The following is a 17,219-nucleotide window of genomic DNA, read 5'->3' on the forward strand; positions in this document are numbered from 1 at the left end:
AAAAAAAAAAAAAAAAAAAAAAAAAAAAAAACTGATGAATGAAAACTCTTATATATTCTAAATTTACATGGCAATGGTTAATTCGCTCAATCGCTCAGCTGGAAATGAGACACCTTCCGAGCCTAGAAGCAAGAGCCCCGTGATAAATACAGTTGATCATGATGGGTCAATCCTTTTATATAGGCAACTTAAGTTCGAGTAAAACCAAATGCCCATAACTCAAGGCCCATCTTCTTGCACTGAAAAGTGTTGAACAAATAAATAAATACAGAGAAAAAAAAGTAATCTAAGATTAGCAATGTAACACAAAATGGGTTAGTGAGATAGACTTACTGCTCAAAATAAAGCCTTGCAGCAAGCTCTGGGCTCTTTCAGCTTGCTCTGGTGTTCCTGATATTTGAATTATCTTCTGGGTTACATCTGGTCTATCTTCTACCAACGTAACATTGGCTCCGGATAACTGTTAGAAACAAAATATCAGCCAACAACTCATTTTCTTAATATACTACAGAAAGGTTTGAGAAAATTAACTACTGCCACCTCACTGATCTGAGCAAGCTTGTTTTTTGACTTTGTTATAAGCTGGGGAACTGCAGGCTCTGGTATCACAACTTCAAGTGTGCTCCGAGTGACAAGTGGCACAGGGATCCTAATCGGAATGTCAAAACTTATATATTGCAGTGAAGTCATTGATCTAACATATAAGATAAGCATGTAAATGACAGGCAGGAAAACACCATGAAATCATTTGTAACTTAGAAAATGTCTCCCTGGTTCAAAAGAATTGGGGGAGGGGGAGGAACCAGCATTGCAGAAAGAAGTTCTACCTATTTAACCCACTAGGCAAATCTTCACGTCGGTCATTTTCATTCTGCGTACCAGTCTCATTGCTCGACCCTCCAGTTTCCTGCAAATGATAGTTTGAATCATTTTGGTGCAGAACTAAAGTCTCAGTAGAGGTGTGCATTCAAATGAAATAGAATTTATGGAGTGCAGGTATGTTATTAAAGCAATAAATACTCCTGAATATTAATGCAAAAGAAACATACAAGAAGACCCATAGTAGAAACCAAATGTTCACCTAGGTTGGCCAAAAACACTTTTTTTTCCCTTTAGAGACACGCAAGAAAAATGACCCGACTTTTTCTTTTTCCCCACAGATTGGAACTGGAACCATCATATGACTACCAAAATAAGATTTGGCACATTGGATTTTATAAAATTGCGAGTGACCAATGGCTCAAGGGATTTAACACGAAGGCTTCAAATCTTGGTTGAATCTTTTACTACTTGTCTGAAAGAGAAAGCAAGTTTATGCAGAAGAAGTTTTCAGAAGAACCTTAATCTGAAATAGTTTCGTATCCAAAGAAAGTAAAGTGGCTCCACTCATAATGGCTGATAAGAGACCGTTTTGAAAAGAAAGAATCCTCTCGTCATGAGAGAAGAAAAAAGATTTAGAAAATAAGTAACCTTCAGAAGCTGTGCTGTTACAAAAGGTTGCACATTTTGATAGGCCGTGCTAAAAGAATCATTTCCACTGTGAACTTCACGAGCTGCAGCATTATTATTTGAAGATGATTCCTCAAGTCCTAAACTGACCATGGTGCTCGGTACTGAGATCGGGGGACTTGCATCTTTTTGGTAGGGCTCCTTACAAATATAACTCCGTAATCTTGATGTTAACTCAACAAGTGCATCTCGAGCTGCTTGAATGTCCCCTATGATCTACAAACATTGCAGTTAGGGAATTAGAAACTCCGGAAGAAAAAGTCATCAATTCCTACTAGACACATTAGTAGAAAAATTAGAAAATATTTTAAAACAAAACTTACCGTCCATAGTATAGATTCTTACTAATCAAAATTCTAGCTAAAAAACCAAATGACTAGTTATAAAACAAAGTAGAAAAATTAGAAAATCTTATTTATACATCAGGAAAGACCAATATTATCTACTAACCTGAGACTTCATAACTGCATTTTCAAATCAGAATATGCATATTTAATCCTTAAAAAATAGAGAAAAAAAAGATAAATAAAAGTAATATTCATACAATGGTTTAAGACCGCTAACTTTCACTGTTCATGCCCATGTTCTGTAACTGATTTAAGGAAAAAAAATTCTACAAAAGCTATGAATTTAAAATAAAAAAAAAAGGAAAAAAAAAAAGAAAAAAGAAAAAGAAACCCGAAGAGCAAAATGTAGTTACATTAAACAACTTTAATCAAATCTAGGAATTCTATCAATTTAAAGTTCAATGACAAACCTGTACAAGCTCATCAGCCCCAGATACAAACATGGGAAGTTCTTCTCTTGGCACAATTTGTACATTTGCACCAGTTAATCTCTTCATCTCTAACAACGATCCATCCCTTCCTTCCAAACATCCAATATCACTTGAATGGACAAGTAACCTAGTAGTTACAATGTTATCCTTGTCAGGAACAAGATCAACAATGCGAGTTTGGATGTGTAACAAAGCTTCCTGTGCTGGAAAAAGCTCATCATCTGGACCCTAAGAACTCAAATTTTCCAATCAGAAAGTTAAACAAGAAAAATATGAATATATAAATGGTAAACGTAGCTTTTAAAGTCAGTTTAGTGATTATTTATATAACTCCTAAAAATCTTCTGCAAGGAAAGGCAATCTTAAGTGATTTGGACCTAGGAAACAGTAAATTGGTGTATACCACTAAGGCAAAAAAAAAAAAAAAAAAGTTGAAGTACCTCGTCCGAGGAAATGATAAGAATTTGTTCGTTTGAACCAGTCATAGGGCTTGAAACCTTGATATCCACACCAACTTCATTCCGAAGTAATTCTATGATTCCATCAGACTCTCCAATGACACTATCAACCTTATCAATTGGGCATAATATTCTAAATACAAGGTCCTCACCATAAAAGGGCATCATATTGTCATTAACAGGAGTAGCCCCATACTCCACCGAAAAATTAGAATGACGGTTCAAATAGTCATTGCTTCTTGTATTAGAAGCAGATATACGTGGCCTAAATGGTCGTCCATCCATTGATAATCGCCGTGCTGTATGTGGAACATAATCATCATCAGGAGGGAACATTCGTTCTGGTGAATGTAGACGCCCATGGAAATGACTACGGTCACGATGCTGGCTCTCTCTCAAGCGTGATGAAATGATAGCTGTAGCTTTCTTTACACCATTTGCATCTCCAACAATCTGCAGAGGTTTAAAGCCCCAATTAGAAAGTAATTAACAACTATATATTCTTCATACTCAACTAATGGAATAATGAAGTTGTGAGAACTTCGAACAGAAAGACAATTGATCACGTCACCATATATTTTTCCTTAATTCATTCTGGATCAAGATAGAGCTCGTGTTTTAAGTTATATAAAGCCTGGTTAGCTAGATCATAGATGGATGAGGGATATAACTTGGCACAAAAAATTGGAATCCCAATGCATGTCCATTAGATTATCACACTAATATTATATAATTTATTTCTGGACAGCTTTTGATCCTCCAATCTATGGAGAATAGAAGAATTTAAACAACATCCTAATAATAAACAACTACACGGTCATATAAGCAATGATACAACAAAATGAAAGACTACATATGTCTTGTATATTTACTGTATACTTAACAATTTCAAAAGACCTTTAAAGGGCTTGTTAAAACCATAGGCAAATGTTTGACCATTGCCTAGGCATGAAAATAAAACTATAAATGAAAAGAACAAACTTTCTGGACAATATATATAAGAATATAAATGGGGTTGAATAAGTTAGTTCAACAATCAACGCTGAATCAACATATTAAAAGGCAAAACAATGTAATATGCAAGATATATGTGACGTCCCCACATAAACGTTTCTGCCAATATGACTAGCTTTTGTAAACTCATAGATTGAATAAAATGAGCAGTAAGAAACAAATTTGATGGTTTCAGAAAACAAATGATTTCTTGTCGAACTCTATTAGTTTCTCAAATAGCTAGTGAAGCAAAGACAGGATAGTAGCAGATTCAAAAAAACCTGTCACTGCATTACTAAGCTGCTTATAGACGCCATTTTATTACTGCCTCTTTTAACGTTCTAACATGTCCTAAGAACCCAATTAGCAACTTCCGTTAAGCATTGCAAAAGTAAATTGGCTTCCTTTAAACCTGATTCAGTATGAGTATAATAGTTTTTAGATTACCATAGCAACAAGAAATAGGGCACTCTTTCGAGATACTGAAGTGTTCAGAAACTAAACCTGAACGATCTCCTCTGACATTGTAATGCAGCTAGGCAAATTGTGATCTCTAGGTAGAACCCTTATCTGAGTCTTGGTTTCCATTCTCATTTGCTCGATTATCTTTCCTCCCTTCCCTAGCAAACAACCTACGTGCATTCTAGACACCACAAGCCTTGTGGCCACACGGCTACTGCCACCACCAGCTCCTCCTCTAACCTCGCCGTAATCATCCTCCTCATCCTCAGCACCATACCCCATTCCATTAAACCCAGGACTCATTTCACTCTCGAGAATCCTTTCATGAATCAAGAAAAGTGCTTCCTGCGCGGGAGAGAACGACGACATCCGACCTTCGGGGTCCCGTCGCCGAGTGTCCGATATCTCAATTATTCTCTCCTCATCGCCCGGAACAAGCTCATGCACGTTGATCCACGCACCGGTGTGCTGCCTTATGGACTTAATGATACTACCAGATTTTCCGATGACACCCCCGGCTTTGGCGTCATGACAGAGTATCCTGTAAGTTGTGGTCACCATAAGAGGCTGGTCTTGAGGTTTAGACGGTCGAATTGCACTGCCACGGTGACGATAGTTATTACTGGAGTAGTGATTGTTGTAACGAGGTCTGGTTCTGCCCATCGCCTCGGAATCATAGTCTTGGTGGTCATAATAGTAGTTTCTCTTAGATCTAGACTTCTCCATCCCAAATATTAAATAATGGTTACCCCGGTTTAGTTGATTTCAATGCGAAGCCATTAGAGTCACAGAAATTCGATGTCATTGGCTTTGATTTTCCAGTTTTGTTACAATCTTATCTTCTGGAGTAAAAGGGTCCAAAATCTCTTAACTCATAAGTAGGTTAGATTCCTCGGGTCCAAAAAGAACAAAAACAAAATAAAAACTCAAACTCAGAACTCAGAACTCAGAACTCAGAACTCAGAACTCACTCCGTTGCTTCAATTCCGTTGCTTCAATCCCGTCCCTCTGCTTGTATCCAGTGAGAATCCAGTAAAACCTTTGCAATTAAAAACCCTAGTACAAGAAGAAGACTAATTGAAGCTGTGATGCAAATACGAATCCATCAGATTTCTCTTGCCAGTGAAGAAGCGAACGACGCCGTTTGTTGAGCGCCTTTGTTTTCTCTCCTAATCACAGTGGATAAAGATAAACACACATGTTAACCGTTCTACAAAGTCAAAACTACCTTCGATTTCTAACCATGATTCTTTTCTGTTAAATTCATTTGTTTATATTTTTATTATAATATTCTTTTAATCATTAAATACTCATTTAATTAATTATCTCAAACACTTTGAATTTTCATTCTAAATGAAAATCATTATTACGTTGCATTTCGAAATATAAAGTCAAAAGAATATAATACATCTTCCTTTTCAAAGGAGCTATTTATGGTTGCCATTTTAACATTTCTTTTACTGAAAAAATAATTCAGAAAATAATTATAGTTAAATGTGTTGGCCTAGTCTTCTTTCTTTCTCGCTCGTTTAAAGCCCCGGAAGCATCCTACTTCACTGTAAATGCCGCTACGAATTCCTTCTCTTTTTCCGCCTGAGACGAGGGCAGGAAAACTCCGTAGAGATCACTGCTGATCCATTTGTGAAAGTAGAACAAACACTCATTTGCATTTATAGCATCGATGAATTATTTTGTAAGTTTTAGTTTCAAGTTAAATTGTTTTATTTATATTACTGTGGTTGAAAGAGATAATAAAAAGCTCAAGTATGGTAGGTTGACTGGGATGGGATGTACTGTTAAATAAAAATTTGGATTGTCTACTAATAAATATATGGTAGAGTACAGTGGAGTTGATTTTACCAAAGATGGAAAAAACATAAATTATAATCATATAGAAGAAATCAAAGAACATTAAAACGATTATAACATAAGAAATGATCAAAACGATTATATTTATTTACCGAGACCAACCAATAAAAAAGAGATGAGTGACGGTTTTTATCATCAATCAAATACACTAAAATTAGGGGGCCTCAACTAATCTCGCACACCTAATCTTACTATGATTGAAATATTTGAAAATCTTAATCAAATACCCAACAAAGGATGCTCTACAACACTTCAATTCCACAACAACTCAAGCCCTCCAAGATCCTAAGTTCAAGCTTTGAACTGACAACGGTTAATTCAGTTGGCCTTGAAATGGGTGAGACGTACTAGAGACTACTGAGGAATGTGTGAATGGACGACACAAGGAGTAGAGCTCGAAAACCAAGTATAACCAAATATAGTTTTTGCTTATCAATACGAGGGCAAGAGATTCAACATAAGAACAAACAGAGAAGAAGAGAAAAATAACGTATCTTAAACAAAAGTATGCACAGAAAAGGGTAAAATAGTGTTCCTTGAACACAAGCTTCTCATGCCATGGCCATTCAGCATTTGATTCTTTTGTCTCATCATAATGTGAATCCATTGTATAGTCTTGCAAAGAAATTCAATTCAATCACTTGAGAAACCAGCAAACAGCTAACATTAAAGCACAAAAATAAATCCTCAAAATAACCAGAGGCCTAACGATCTTAACAAACCAAAACCATTGGCATCATTATGAACGAGCATGCTGTTTCCCATTTTTTATTTACTACGGACTTTAACTTTCAGGGTCCAGTAGATCTTTCCTTCAGGCAATGGGATCGACTTTGGAAAGCGCAGTGGTACTTCATATTCACCACATGTTGGTAAGGGGGCTGGCAAATGTAGATTTTCAGGCGTAATTTGAATAGAAAGTTGCCGTGCCACCTAAACCAAGAAAAGGATATGTTGATCTACATTAGAAAAGAAAAATGAAGTCTTCATTGATAAAAGACTAAAAATGATTCTCATCCCAAATCTTTATCTATTCAGTCCATCCTCTGTTAGTTGTTAGGACCACGAACTCTTACTGAAATGTTTAACCTAAGTCCTTGAACCATCTGAAATGCTTATAATTTGCAGACAAGAAGTTTCACATTACGATACTCTCAGGATCTCTCTCCCACCCACACCGCCCCTCCCCCCCCCCCAAAAAAAAAAAAAAAAAAAAATCAAAAAAACCATACCCAAAAAGGGGGGAGGAAGAAGCTCAAAAGAAAGCCATCAATTCAATTAAAGCCAACCACAACGACAAGTTCAACTAGTCTCATTCTCAAGGAATAAATAACCTATCCGTTCAATTCTCATTTGAAGAAGAACGCAAGAATTGATCAAAGCCTACCTCAGCAACAAGGTCGTCTACCGTCACAGAAGATTGCAAGGCCAAGGGCTCATCTTTTGTGGCACGAGTACGGAACTTTTCCTTGTCAATTAACCTCCTCAACACCTAAGATTGTGTTAAGCATCAGTTATAATTAATAAATCTATCAATTCGGAAGAATATCAAATTATAAAAAATTATCTAATACTATGAAGGCAATCTCATCCACTTTTTTTTATTGCAATCGCTGTGTCTTGCCTCCTAAAAAGGGCAACCTCAGACATTTGCTTAAGCCATTTAGTGCACCAGTTTATCCATTTCTTAAACATCAAACAATAAATCATTCCAAGGGTAACTGATTAAAAGAAATTGACAATTGGCGAAGAACAAAACATATATAGAACTAAGTAAGCATAAAAATTGAAGTTACAAACCAGCTGAGTACTATCCAGGCGTTTTGCTGCCTTCTCATATTCTTTCATCTTATCCTCCTTCGTCACTGTCACAACCTTAACGACCTCTTCCTCAACTGGTTGGTAAATCTAAATTAAAACAAATTGAAATTATCAAAACCAATGAAAAGTATCTGAATCCTCGTGTGCAATCTATCATGGCGATGCAGTCAACATTAGAAACTGAAACTATCACGTAACAAAATCAGTTGGTCAATCCTCCATTAAGTTTCCAAAATAGGGATAAAAGACTTAACATTTTTGTAACTCTCAAATGTGTTTTCATGAGGGCTGCTAAAAATTAAAAATCACAAAAAATGAACATAACAAGCATGTAACAAGTAAAGAAAGCACGATTTCCAGTCAGGTAAATTCAATTGTCGTCTCCTCAGCCCATCTTTCCAATTGGGAAGGAACAATAAAGTAAGCCTAATCAATGCAATCAAGAAAATAACAGCACAAACGCATACGGATAAACAACCAAAAGTAACTAATAAGATCTAAATTGCAGAGAAGTACCCTGCGCTGCTCCTTGATGAGATAAGCATACTTGTCAATATTTGGAACAGCCAGCAACTTGGGCATAAGATGGTTTCGAAAGTATCCCGGGGCTACCTTAACTGTCTCACCGGCCTTCCCAAGCTTTTCTATGCTCTTTTTAAACATCAAAGTAAGAATTTTTCAGTTAATTGTTCGTAAAACCCAACGGTCAGGCATGAAAACTAAAAAAGTGAAGTCACATACTCACTGTTGTCAGAATAACTTCCAACTTCCTATGTCTAACTCCCTGACTCGAGAACAGCAATGGCTGCATCATTCGATCAGAAGGATGAAGCCTAGTGTCTTTAATAATTCTCTGGAGTGCATTTTTACCATATTGAATACAAGCCATTTCGATCTAACGAAGAGTCTGTACAAGGAAATGGAAAACGTAAGAGCTATAAACCTCAACAGACGAGCAAGAATGCAAAAAGTAGGGCGCACGGAGAAGAAAGAGTAAAATTACCGTAGAAACAGGGAAGAAGGAATCCCGACAGTGGCTTTGCAGCCGAACAATAATGGACAAATCCCTTCCAATGAAGCTCAGAGTGTTCCGACGAAGGCGAACGTAACAGAACCCGCGAAGGTGAGGGAGAAGCCGCCGTTGTATAATGGCTATTTAATCAGAGTGCCCTAAAATTATTTTTTAAAAGTAGAAAGCCCGCCCAGGACCGGGCCCAATATCAAGCCCAAGCCCAAAATTGATGTTTTATTTTATTTACTGAAAAACCTTCAAAAATCGCAGTGCCGCCTGTTTTGTTAGGTTTAGCGAAGAATTTGACGTTTTTCCGCTAAAATTGAAGCAATGGCTCCGACAGCTTCCGTCGTTTCTGATGGAGATGCTAAATGGGAATTCAGCTGGTTCTTCTCTCTCTCTCTCTCTCTCTCTAAGCCCATAAATGCATAGTTACAAGTTTTCCTTCGATAGTATGGCATGCTTTCAGATCAGTTTGTTTATTATCGTTGCTACGTTAGCATTTTGGTGAGCTTCGCGTCTTTAGTTTAATCTTATTTCTCATTTGATTAATCCGTTTTGTTTTTTTCTCTGGTTCCTTGCAATTTCCATATTCAAAATAAGACAATGATAATGATGATGATGATCATGTTCTTGCGCCTGGCAAGTGGCAACCCATTTTTCTTTTGTTGCTGAACCCGAAGTTTTGCGAGTAAAATAGTGTCATGAAAGCTCAAATATGCAACGGTTTCTTCTTTTGCTATGGTTCCTAGAACCCAATGTTGTTTCCTTTCTGGTCTTTAACAATTGCTATTTGTTCCTAAATGGTCATTGCGCTTGCTTCTTTCTTTAAATGGTCAACATTTGTGTTGGAAACTTGCAGTTTAACTCATTGTTTGCTATCTGCAGTGACTTCGAAGTGGACTGTGAATCTGAGAAGAAAGCTTCAATTGTCTATAATGCTTTAGTCGTCGATAAAGAGGTGCTTCTCGATTATTTCAACCTTCGCATTGTGCTCCCTAGTGGACTTGTTTCTGATTTGATTTCTGTGCCAATTACAGTTGCAGCCAGACAAGGTGAAAAGGGGGATGACAGTTTCTGATGGAAAACTTTCAGTGTGAGCCTATTATGCTCTTGGCATTCCTCATTAATAATACATGGATACCAAAATAGCTTAATACAGAATTCTTGGGAACATTCACAATTCTCTGCAATCATTTTTTAGAATTTTCATTAGCTGTCTGATTTGTTTCATGCAGACACTTCGAGGCAGTGGAAGCAAGATTTCTGCGTGCATCATGTAGTGCTTTTCTGGACGTTCTTACTCTTGCCATAAAAACAATCGAAGATTTCGGACAAGGATTGGATTTCTGATAGCCTTCGCTCATCTTTTACATCTCATGTTTGCTTAGTTTACAATATGATGATTTGTAGTGGTTTGATCCATGGCGAAGAACCATATCCTACATCCATCATTATAACATTCCAACATTGACATCCAACAATATAACATTTTCAATAACATATTACTCCTTATATTTAGCCACGTCATTATTATGATATATTATTTCTCTTCAGTCTCAATTTAGATTATTTTCTACCTCAATAGTTGAAGGAAATCTAAATGGCTAATGAGTTAATCAGGTCATTTGACTCAGCTACAGAAATCCAGGATGATATCACTTATATTAATAAAAATTAATGTCAAAGAAGAACAAAGAAATGATTACAGCATGGGATGAGGGGAAAACTGGTATATGAAAACAAAGTGGTATCTCTAGTGAATTGAAGAGGATCCTCTGTGGTTCATTGCTTTCCTGAACGTGTTGGAAGTACTAGTATTCATCCAAATAAGTGTACAGCATATCGTCTTTCTTCGACTTGCGTCGGCTGAGTAATGCCTTTAGCAGGCGTTTGCTTTTGCTGGGATATTGTTCAACATCCTTGCTGTTATCCCTTTCTGCAGGCATACGCATCGATGCTGATTTCCTAGGTTCTGAAGGATACTGGTAGCAAAGAAAAATTCATGTTGTAGAATCTCAGTTACTCAGTGATGTCATTTTTCACTTAATTTAGTAAAACATAAGAGAGCACAATGAACACACCCGTCGTTGGCCATTGGAATTACTTGGAGTGGTGGGCCTACTTGAGTTGGGCGTAGTTGATCGACTTGAACTCTGCGTCTTTGGCCTACTTGAGAGAGAACCAGAACGCAGAAGTGGAAACCGGTGTGGTGAAACCGACCGTTTATCTGGTTTGAAACAAATGTATTTGCATTTTATGAGGGCAGACATAAGCTATGAGCACAAAAACAATATAGTTACATTAACACGCAAAAGGGCAGCTGAAGGGGAAGAATTAAGAGAATATGAACCTAATTCCTTCTTGGACATAGTAGACGTGAACGAAAACGTTCTAGGTTGTGGGGATGGCGAAGGTCGTCGGGAACGCACAGGAGAATTTTCTTTACTGCACAAACGAGAAAGAATTCATTAAACCAAGTTCACCAGAAGAAGAGGGGTAAACGCAAGCAAGCAGTTTCAGTTCGGATCAAAAGAAAATGTGTCATTTACCTGATAATGGATGGCGGCGTTTCCCTAATAGTAGCTCGAACAGCTAGAGGATATCAATCAGATTAATACATGGTGAAGTTTCATTTGAAAATTTTCCAAACAGTTGATTTTGGCGCTTACCATTTCTAAATTGGTGCCAGTCATCTTCATCATCTAGGTTGCATCCTTCGTATTTGGATCTAGTTTGGATACCGCCATTCATGGTCTCCCCAACTGGACAAATTCTACAAACTATAAGACTTGTTCTCAGAAGGCAAAAGAAAGGAACAGGGATGTCGGGCAAAGATATAAACTTGCCTGGTAATATGTAACGCTTGTGATATTTTGGGGTATTCATCACCAGGGATTGCTGGGAATGTCCTTCATGATCAATATACTCTTGGCACGTTCTTAGCCTCTACAGCCCCGTAGGTTAGTAAAAGTGAACAATTTAGAATGTACTTATCGCTGAATTAATCAGCTTCCTCTACTGCTATGAACTATGGATTTTAGAGGATCTATATTCCATGATGTCAGTTCCACAGCTTATTCGGGTTTCTCTTTTCATTTTTGTATCAAATAATGTAAGTTGCAACTTACCTGCTCGATGCATGACACCCTAAACTCAGTTCCAGAAACATCATCCACCTTTTCATCCAAGAGATCGTTAACCTTAAAAGTAACAGAACCTAAATGATCCACCGTATTCACAAGAGCTTTAACAGCATAATCTTTCAATGTTTCTACCACTCTGCATAAAAAAAACATGATTGATTCCAGTTTACTCTCTTATAAATTACTCTAATAAACAACTCAAACTAACTCACATCTGTTTTTGGTCGTCATTCATGTAAGAGAGTTCAAAGTATTCTGCTGCTGAGTATAATTGTGCTCGCAGGTTCTTCAAATCCTGAAAATCAAATGCAGAAAGAGAGTGAACAAAAGACGAAGAGTTGCCACTTTGGAGAACCTGGACAAAGACACAGAGTAGTACCTTGAGACAATCAGAGAAAATCAAACTCTGCTTCATAGAAATCTCATCGAAGTTGGATGAATGTTGTGAGATGGGCATTGTACAAGATTTGGTTTGAGCTCAAACTAACTACAAAGCCTGCAACCAACAAATTTAAACAACCAAAGGAAATCATGGCAAGAGACGAAAATCATTGAATCAAGCTACACTCCCACCACTAGCAGTGGAAACATTAATAAATCTCAAAACTAACTTTAGAAACCTTAAAATTATTAATGTTTTGTAGTATAGCCCAAAAGAGACAACAGAAGTATTGATTTAGCAGGTGAGGGAGAGAGACAGCATTCCCTTTGACAGGTTATAAGTGATGAGAATTCTGAATTCAATAAATGATAGAATAGTTGACTCGGTGTCTCATAGATTAAACATATACCATATTTGAACCAATCAACGACATAAAACAAATAGTGTTTTCCATAATTCAAAAAAAAGAACAAAACAGATAAGTAAATGTTGAAATTTCATGAATTGAAAAAGCTCATTCTGTCTGAATCTTCGCCAGGACTCAAGCTGCAGTGAATAATTAAATTCAAAGCAACCCACTTGGAGAATTTTAAAAAGGCAATGTCCAGTAATTCCGTAACAACATCGAAAAAGGTGCGAAAAATGAAGCACCCTTGGTAATTGCAAGAGAAAGTGTTTGCAATATAGAAGTTAAAATTTGCAGAAGATGAAAGCCCCGGGTAACACAGTCGAGAAACCAATTTGGTTTCTCTCATTCCAAACTTGTCCGCAACAAAATAAGGATTGGAGAGCAAAAACAAAGAAAGAAACTCAAGGGAAGTACCTGTACCTGTACCTGTTGTTTTGCAGGTGAAGAGGTCGAACCTAGAAAGGAGACGGTAGCCGATAACCTATCTGATTATTGAGCCTCAAAATGTGAACCCAGAGTGAGTAGAAGCAAAAGAAGCCAAAAGTTGGCAAAAAAAAGCAAGTGGGTTTGGTAAAAGATTTAGAGTGAACTAGAAAAAAGACAAGTTACAAAACCTCAGTAAAATGTTTGAACAAAAGAAACAGGAAAAGGCAAGGATTTGAAGATGAAAATGATAGAAAGAAAGAGGGTTGTGGTGGTGGTGGGCGTGAGATGGGAAGCGGGAGAGACAAACATGAAGAGGAGCTCGTCGGTTAAGCCAGAAAATCAGGGGGCATTCTGGTTGAAAGGGCCTCCCTCTCTTTTGGAAGCAGCAAAAGTGGGCAAATTTGAATGTGAAAAATCCCTTATTTTAGCTCTCTCGCCCCATCATTGCGTCTCGTGGTTGCCACTGTATGAGTGTGTTTTGGAAACGATGGGTCCCAACCCCAAAAACCCTCCGCCATTCTCCACTTCCTAATACTAATTGTTGGATTCAAAGAAAGAAACAGGGTTTAATATTCCCAAATCAAAGCTTTTGCCTTTTTCTCTCTCCTTCAATCTAAACATTGTTTTCCTTCTTTCCCCACTTGATTGATTGATTGTGGGGCTTTGTAACATTGACCACCGTAATTAGTTAGGCGAGCTTATCATCAATCGGATAATTCAATCCTGTTTACCAGTTTCTAATCTCACAAAAACAGGTTTCTCCTTCAAAATCAACGGTCTGGATCCTGTAAAGAGACTAATCACCAGGCAGTGACATTATCATCTTCTTGATAAATTTAAAGGAAGGAAATTCGGCTTGACCGATAGAAATTTGTTTAAAATCAGCGGCGTGATTGTTGGGGAATTGGGGGCCCTCCATCAGATTCAACGTGGGCTACGAACCCCTCCTTAGAACATGGGCTTTAAGCCCAAAAATCATTTACAACACAAAATTAGTCCTCCCCACTTGCACAGGAGGGAGAAGCATAATATAGAAAGAGAGAGTGCATGCATTTGCAATTTTGCATGGTATGTGTATGCATGAAAGGGTATGGAGTGGAGGTGTATGGATAATACAGCCCCCCTTTTGTTGATTGGTATTTGTTTCAAATATTTAATCCCCTTTCATTGAAATTTTAACTCCCAATCAATTCTTGCACCAACTTCTAAATCCTCTTTCTTCCCCTCCTAAATTTCACTTGCTACTTATACCACCCCTTCTTCTTTCGCTCTTTCTTCAAAAACTCATTCACTCTCCTCCCTCCTCCACACTCCATAGCTAGCCATGGAGCCCAGCACCAAACTACACCCACACGACTTTGACTTTGGATGGCCATATCACCAACATCTTTTCCCCTTCGACCACGAGTAAGAACAAACCATCTAAATTGATAGATACAGTTCAATTTGTTAACACAAGTCTAAAGGATTCAACTTTACGTGATGGGTTCATTTTAAATTGATTTGTCTTTGATGGGTCTTGCTTAATTTTGGTTTTTTTCATTTCCCACAGAGCACTAGAGCTTCCTCCATTAGATGTCGATGGATCCTTCGACTTCAACTCGCTTTCCTTACCATTCCATTGGGATGATATTTCCGAGTTGGAGTCTGAAATTTTGTCGTTGGACAAACACATGATACCGGTTACACCACTTTACGAGGAGGACATGGTGGCCGTCGATGAGACGAAGCCGGAGAGAATGGTGAAATTAAAAGACGACGATATGAGTAGGGAGTTGCAGGAGGTGACAAGGATGATTGAAACAGGGCTTTCAAATTGGAAAGAAGAAGAAGAAGAGTGTGAAAAGAGGGTGAGATTAATAATGAGAAACGGGAGGAGAAAGAGTTCAGTGTTGGGATTGGAAGAGATTCAAAAGCACTTTCATATCCCAATAACAGAGGCCGCAAAAGCGATGAGTGTGGGTTTGACAGTGCTTAAAAGGAGGTGCAGAGAACTTAATATAATGAGATGGCCTCATAGAAAGCTCAAGAGCTTGAACTCTCTCATTACAAATGTCCAGGTTTGTATGTATACACATCCATCATTCTAAATGTCTATTGATTCAAGTTCTTAGGACGCTCAACTCGGTGTAATTTGGAAGTGCAGGAGATGGGGTTGACAAATGAGATAAAAGGGTTGGAGGAGCACAAGAGGCTTGTGGAGGAACTCCCAAATATGGACCTCACTCACAGAACCAGAAGGCTCAGGCAAGCCTGTTTCAAAGCCAATTACAAGAAGAAGCGAAGGTCCAATGTTGCTGTTCTTCACTAAAGACTGTCATTTGTTGTAGTGATCAGAGAAACACACACCTTGGCTCTTTCTTTGCATTTTGGACACACATGAAGTTTAGGGAAACAGACTTTGTAGCTGCTTGTTGATACAGAAGAATTGAAATCATGAGGCAACCACTTTCATTCATCATGCTTACGTCTCCATGGAAGCACTTGCTTCAAGCTCCCATGCACGCATGCCTGCCATTATTTAGAAACAACTGTTTAAGAAAATGACAATTAAGCATTTCAGGATGTACTAAATGATCGAGAGGTGCATTACTTTAGAAATAGTTGGAAGATTGAGATAATGAGGACTTGCGATGATGTGCGACTTTGAATTTGATGTCCCAAGAAAGTTTCTTCTTATCCTTAATCTCGTGATCTTCACTCTCGTATTGCCGTCGTCCGCACCGCCGGCCAAGAGTGAAATTTCTGACCCACGCTTCACATTTTCCTTGTTAACATCCTTTCCCTCCCTCGTCGCCGTCTCCGCCCAGCTGTCCGGGAACCTGAACGATGGGTCTCGGCCGGCGACGGGGTCATCCGCGGCGATTGTCGGAGAGGCAAAATGGGCTACCTTGGTGTCGGCGAACAGCCGGGGTGGCAGATCCAAAGTTCTTGCACTTTTGGGCTTTGGATTCAATTCAATAACTCCGAGCGGCTTCGGCTTCCCCGGTGCCTCTTCCCAGTGAAACGGCACAGAAATCGACTCATGCAGCGGCGGCGTCACCATCCCTGGCGGCTCCAATGGTTGTCTTGGAAAAGAAAACAGAGACAGCTTTGGTGGCGTGGAGATTGGATTTTCCCCTGTTGCAGTCCTCATTCCGCCAAAATCTCACAGACCCGTTTAATTTTGAACAAAATCAAGAAGGCCCACCTGAACTGAATGATCATTAGTGTAGAATTGGAACAAGTTTTAAAGAAAGAGAAATAAGGGCAGGTTTTGTAGAGAGAGAAGGAAGTGGAAGGAGATACGAATTATGAGGTAACTGCAAAACAATCCTGGCGCTTCGTCTTCACGAGAAAATGCCAGAAACTTTCTCTGTATAAATTGAACTTTAAATGCACCAAATCGATCCCACGAATTGAAACGGTTGGGTCTGCAATTTGGATGGATCAAAGAACCATCAACAGTCCACAATTCCTACTGATTTTTCCTCTTGGAGGCAAACGGTCGAGAAAGGATAGGCTTTTTGATGCTTGGATAAAATGGTTGATTCATTTAGCATTACATGATTAACTTAAACCCTCTATTCGAGCAACTTTGGAGTCACTTGAAGAAGTTCTATGGCTTTCTCCTGCAATTTTTCTTTTCATGCCCATATTATATGCAAAGAGAACCTTCTGTTTTTAGTTGGTTTTGGGGATTAAAAAGAGCACAACTAGCTCAGACCAATAAAACCAGTGGTTCTAAGCTGATGGCTATCATGAACTACCTACCCCTAACCCACAAAAAACCAGCTAAATGGGAAACCTGAAATCGACCTGAAGCTTCGTCAGAGACCAGAGATTAATGTTTTGTTGCATAGAATGTCCCAGAAATCAATGTGTTGAGAGGTTTTTAAAGCGTAACCATCACTCACTTTTGGGAGCACAAGCTTTCATCAATCACTTAGGCCATTTCATTACATTCGAAGGCCA

At 38.3% G+C, this 17,219-nt stretch overlaps 6 protein-coding genes across 10 annotated transcripts; 2 read left to right on the forward strand and 4 right to left on the reverse strand.

Moving 5' to 3' along the window:
- Nucleotides 1-6: 6 nt before the first annotated feature.
- LOC111467470 (RNA-binding KH domain-containing protein RCF3-like) lies at nucleotides 7-5,357 on the reverse strand. Its single transcript, XM_023112379.1, has 8 exons — nucleotides 4,243-5,357; nucleotides 2,728-3,198; nucleotides 2,267-2,515; nucleotides 1,471-1,725; nucleotides 828-907; nucleotides 541-649; nucleotides 334-460; nucleotides 7-239 (listed from the first exon to the last, which is right to left on the reverse strand). Exons 1-8 carry the CDS (start codon nucleotides 4,924-4,926, stop codon nucleotides 220-222), a joined length of 1,995 nt encoding a protein of 664 aa, XP_022968147.1. The 5' UTR covers nucleotides 4,927-5,357; the 3' UTR covers nucleotides 7-219.
- A 1,192-nt stretch (nucleotides 5,358-6,549) lies between these two features.
- LOC111467481 (50S ribosomal protein L9) lies at nucleotides 6,550-9,040 on the reverse strand. Its single transcript, XM_023112396.1, has 6 exons — nucleotides 8,894-9,040; nucleotides 8,636-8,797; nucleotides 8,407-8,541; nucleotides 7,870-7,977; nucleotides 7,457-7,561; nucleotides 6,550-7,002 (listed from the first exon to the last, which is right to left on the reverse strand). Exons 2-6 carry the CDS (start codon nucleotides 8,777-8,779, stop codon nucleotides 6,838-6,840), a joined length of 657 nt encoding a protein of 218 aa, XP_022968164.1. The 5' UTR covers nucleotides 8,780-8,797; nucleotides 8,894-9,040; the 3' UTR covers nucleotides 6,550-6,837.
- A 132-nt stretch (nucleotides 9,041-9,172) lies between these two features.
- LOC111467483 lies at nucleotides 9,173-10,427 on the forward strand. Of its 2 annotated transcripts, none has more exons than XM_023112400.1 (4): nucleotides 9,173-9,288; nucleotides 9,791-9,863; nucleotides 9,943-9,998; nucleotides 10,141-10,427. In XM_023112400.1, exons 1-4 carry the CDS (start codon nucleotides 9,233-9,235, stop codon nucleotides 10,253-10,255), a joined length of 300 nt encoding a protein of 99 aa, XP_022968168.1. In that variant the 5' UTR covers nucleotides 9,173-9,232; the 3' UTR covers nucleotides 10,256-10,427. The 2 variants fall into 2 exon arrangements, with proteins under 2 accessions (XP_022968168.1, XP_022968167.1); XM_023112399.1 differs by having other exon boundaries at nucleotides 9,287-9,409.
- Nucleotides 10,428-10,544: 117 nt separating this feature from the next.
- Nucleotides 10,545-13,800, reverse strand: LOC111467476 (protein ABIL2-like). Of its 3 annotated transcripts, none has more exons than XM_023112390.1 (10): nucleotides 13,260-13,800; nucleotides 12,428-12,544; nucleotides 12,261-12,343; nucleotides 12,034-12,184; nucleotides 11,752-11,851; nucleotides 11,575-11,667; nucleotides 11,455-11,497; nucleotides 11,256-11,350; nucleotides 10,987-11,132; nucleotides 10,545-10,887 (listed from the first exon to the last, which is right to left on the reverse strand). In XM_023112390.1, exons 2-10 carry the CDS (start codon nucleotides 12,503-12,505, stop codon nucleotides 10,717-10,719), a joined length of 960 nt encoding a protein of 319 aa, XP_022968158.1. In that variant the 5' UTR covers nucleotides 12,506-12,544; nucleotides 13,260-13,800; the 3' UTR covers nucleotides 10,545-10,716. The 3 variants fall into 3 exon arrangements, with proteins under 3 accessions (XP_022968158.1, XP_022968159.1, XP_022968157.1); XM_023112391.1 differs by having other exon boundaries at nucleotides 13,254-13,800; XM_023112389.1 differs by having other exon boundaries at nucleotides 13,266-13,799.
- Nucleotides 13,801-14,470: 670 nt separating this feature from the next.
- On the forward strand, nucleotides 14,471-15,594 carry LOC111467479 (protein RKD4). The gene is made up of 3 exons (XM_023112393.1): nucleotides 14,471-14,672; nucleotides 14,818-15,325; nucleotides 15,412-15,594. Exons 1-3 carry the CDS (start codon nucleotides 14,590-14,592, stop codon nucleotides 15,574-15,576), a joined length of 756 nt encoding a protein of 251 aa, XP_022968161.1. The 5' UTR covers nucleotides 14,471-14,589; the 3' UTR covers nucleotides 15,577-15,594.
- Nucleotides 15,595-15,693: 99 nt separating this feature from the next.
- Nucleotides 15,694-17,083, reverse strand: LOC111467482. 2 transcript variants are annotated; one of them, XM_023112397.1, is made up of 2 exons: nucleotides 15,859-17,083; nucleotides 15,694-15,776 (listed from the first exon to the last, which is right to left on the reverse strand). In XM_023112397.1, exons 1-2 carry the CDS (start codon nucleotides 16,399-16,401, stop codon nucleotides 15,717-15,719), a joined length of 603 nt encoding a protein of 200 aa, XP_022968165.1. In that variant the 5' UTR covers nucleotides 16,402-17,083; the 3' UTR covers nucleotides 15,694-15,716. The 2 variants fall into 2 exon arrangements, with proteins under 2 accessions (XP_022968165.1, XP_022968166.1); XM_023112398.1 differs by having other exon boundaries at nucleotides 15,698-15,776; nucleotides 15,901-17,083.
- Between the last annotated feature and the right edge of the window lie 136 nt (nucleotides 17,084-17,219).

This window comes from Cucurbita maxima, unplaced genomic scaffold, assembly GCF_002738345.1.
Source record: "Cucurbita maxima cultivar Rimu unplaced genomic scaffold, Cmax_1.0 Cma_Scf00034, whole genome shotgun sequence".
Lineage (NCBI taxonomy): Eukaryota > Viridiplantae > Streptophyta > Magnoliopsida > Cucurbitales > Cucurbitaceae > Cucurbita > Cucurbita maxima.

Coding starts and splice junctions, on each gene's coding strand:
- LOC111467476 (XM_023112390.1), bottom strand. CDS start 12,505: ATGCCCATCTCACAACATTCATCCAACTTCGATGAGATTTCTATGAAG. Junction 12,344..12,427: donor TTTTCTCTGATTGTCTCAAG/GTACTACTCTGT, acceptor TTTGATTTTCAG/GATTTGAAGAACCTGCGAGC. Junction 11,668..11,751: donor CAAGCGTTACATATTACCAG/GCAAGTTTATAT, acceptor GAATTTGTCCAG/TTGGGGAGACCATGAATGGC.
- LOC111467481 (XM_023112396.1), bottom strand. CDS start 8,779: ATGGCTTGTATTCAATATGGTAAAAATGCACTCCAGAGAATTATTAAA. Junction 7,562..7,869: donor GCCTGGATAGTACTCAGCTG/GTTTGTAACTTC, acceptor ACACAATCTTAG/GTGTTGAGGAGGTTAATTGA. Junction 7,003..7,456: donor TAGACGACCTTGTTGCTGAG/GTAGGCTTTGAT, acceptor TTCTTGGTTTAG/GTGGCACGGCAACTTTCTAT.
- LOC111467479 (XM_023112393.1), top strand. CDS start 14,590: ATGGAGCCCAGCACCAAACTACACCCACACGACTTTGACTTTGGATGG. Junction 14,673..14,817: donor CTTTTCCCCTTCGACCACGA/GTAAGAACAAAC, acceptor CATTTCCCACAG/AGCACTAGAGCTTCCTCCAT. Junction 15,326..15,411: donor CTCTCATTACAAATGTCCAG/GTTTGTATGTAT, acceptor TTGGAAGTGCAG/GAGATGGGGTTGACAAATGA.
- LOC111467482 (XM_023112397.1), bottom strand. CDS start 16,401: ATGAGGACTGCAACAGGGGAAAATCCAATCTCCACGCCACCAAAGCTG. Junction 15,777..15,858: donor ATCTTCCAACTATTTCTAAA/GTAATGCACCTC, acceptor AAATAATGGCAG/GCATGCGTGCATGGGAGCTT.
- LOC111467470 (XM_023112379.1), bottom strand. CDS start 4,926: ATGGAGAAGTCTAGATCTAAGAGAAACTACTATTATGACCACCAAGAC. Junction 650..827: donor TTGCCTAGTGGGTTAAATAG/GTAGAACTTCTT, acceptor CATTCCGATTAG/GATCCCTGTGCCACTTGTCA. Junction 461..540: donor AGCTTGCTCAGATCAGTGAG/GTGGCAGTAGTT, acceptor TGTTTCTAACAG/TTATCCGGAGCCAATGTTAC.
- LOC111467483 (XM_023112399.1), top strand. CDS start 9,327: ATGCATAGTTACAAGTTTTCCTTCGATAGTATGGCATGCTTTCAGATC. Junction 9,410..9,790: donor GTTGCTACGTTAGCATTTTG/GTGAGCTTCGCG, acceptor TGCTATCTGCAG/TGACTTCGAAGTGGACTGTG. Junction 9,999..10,140: donor TCTGATGGAAAACTTTCAGT/GTGAGCCTATTA, acceptor TGTTTCATGCAG/ACACTTCGAGGCAGTGGAAG.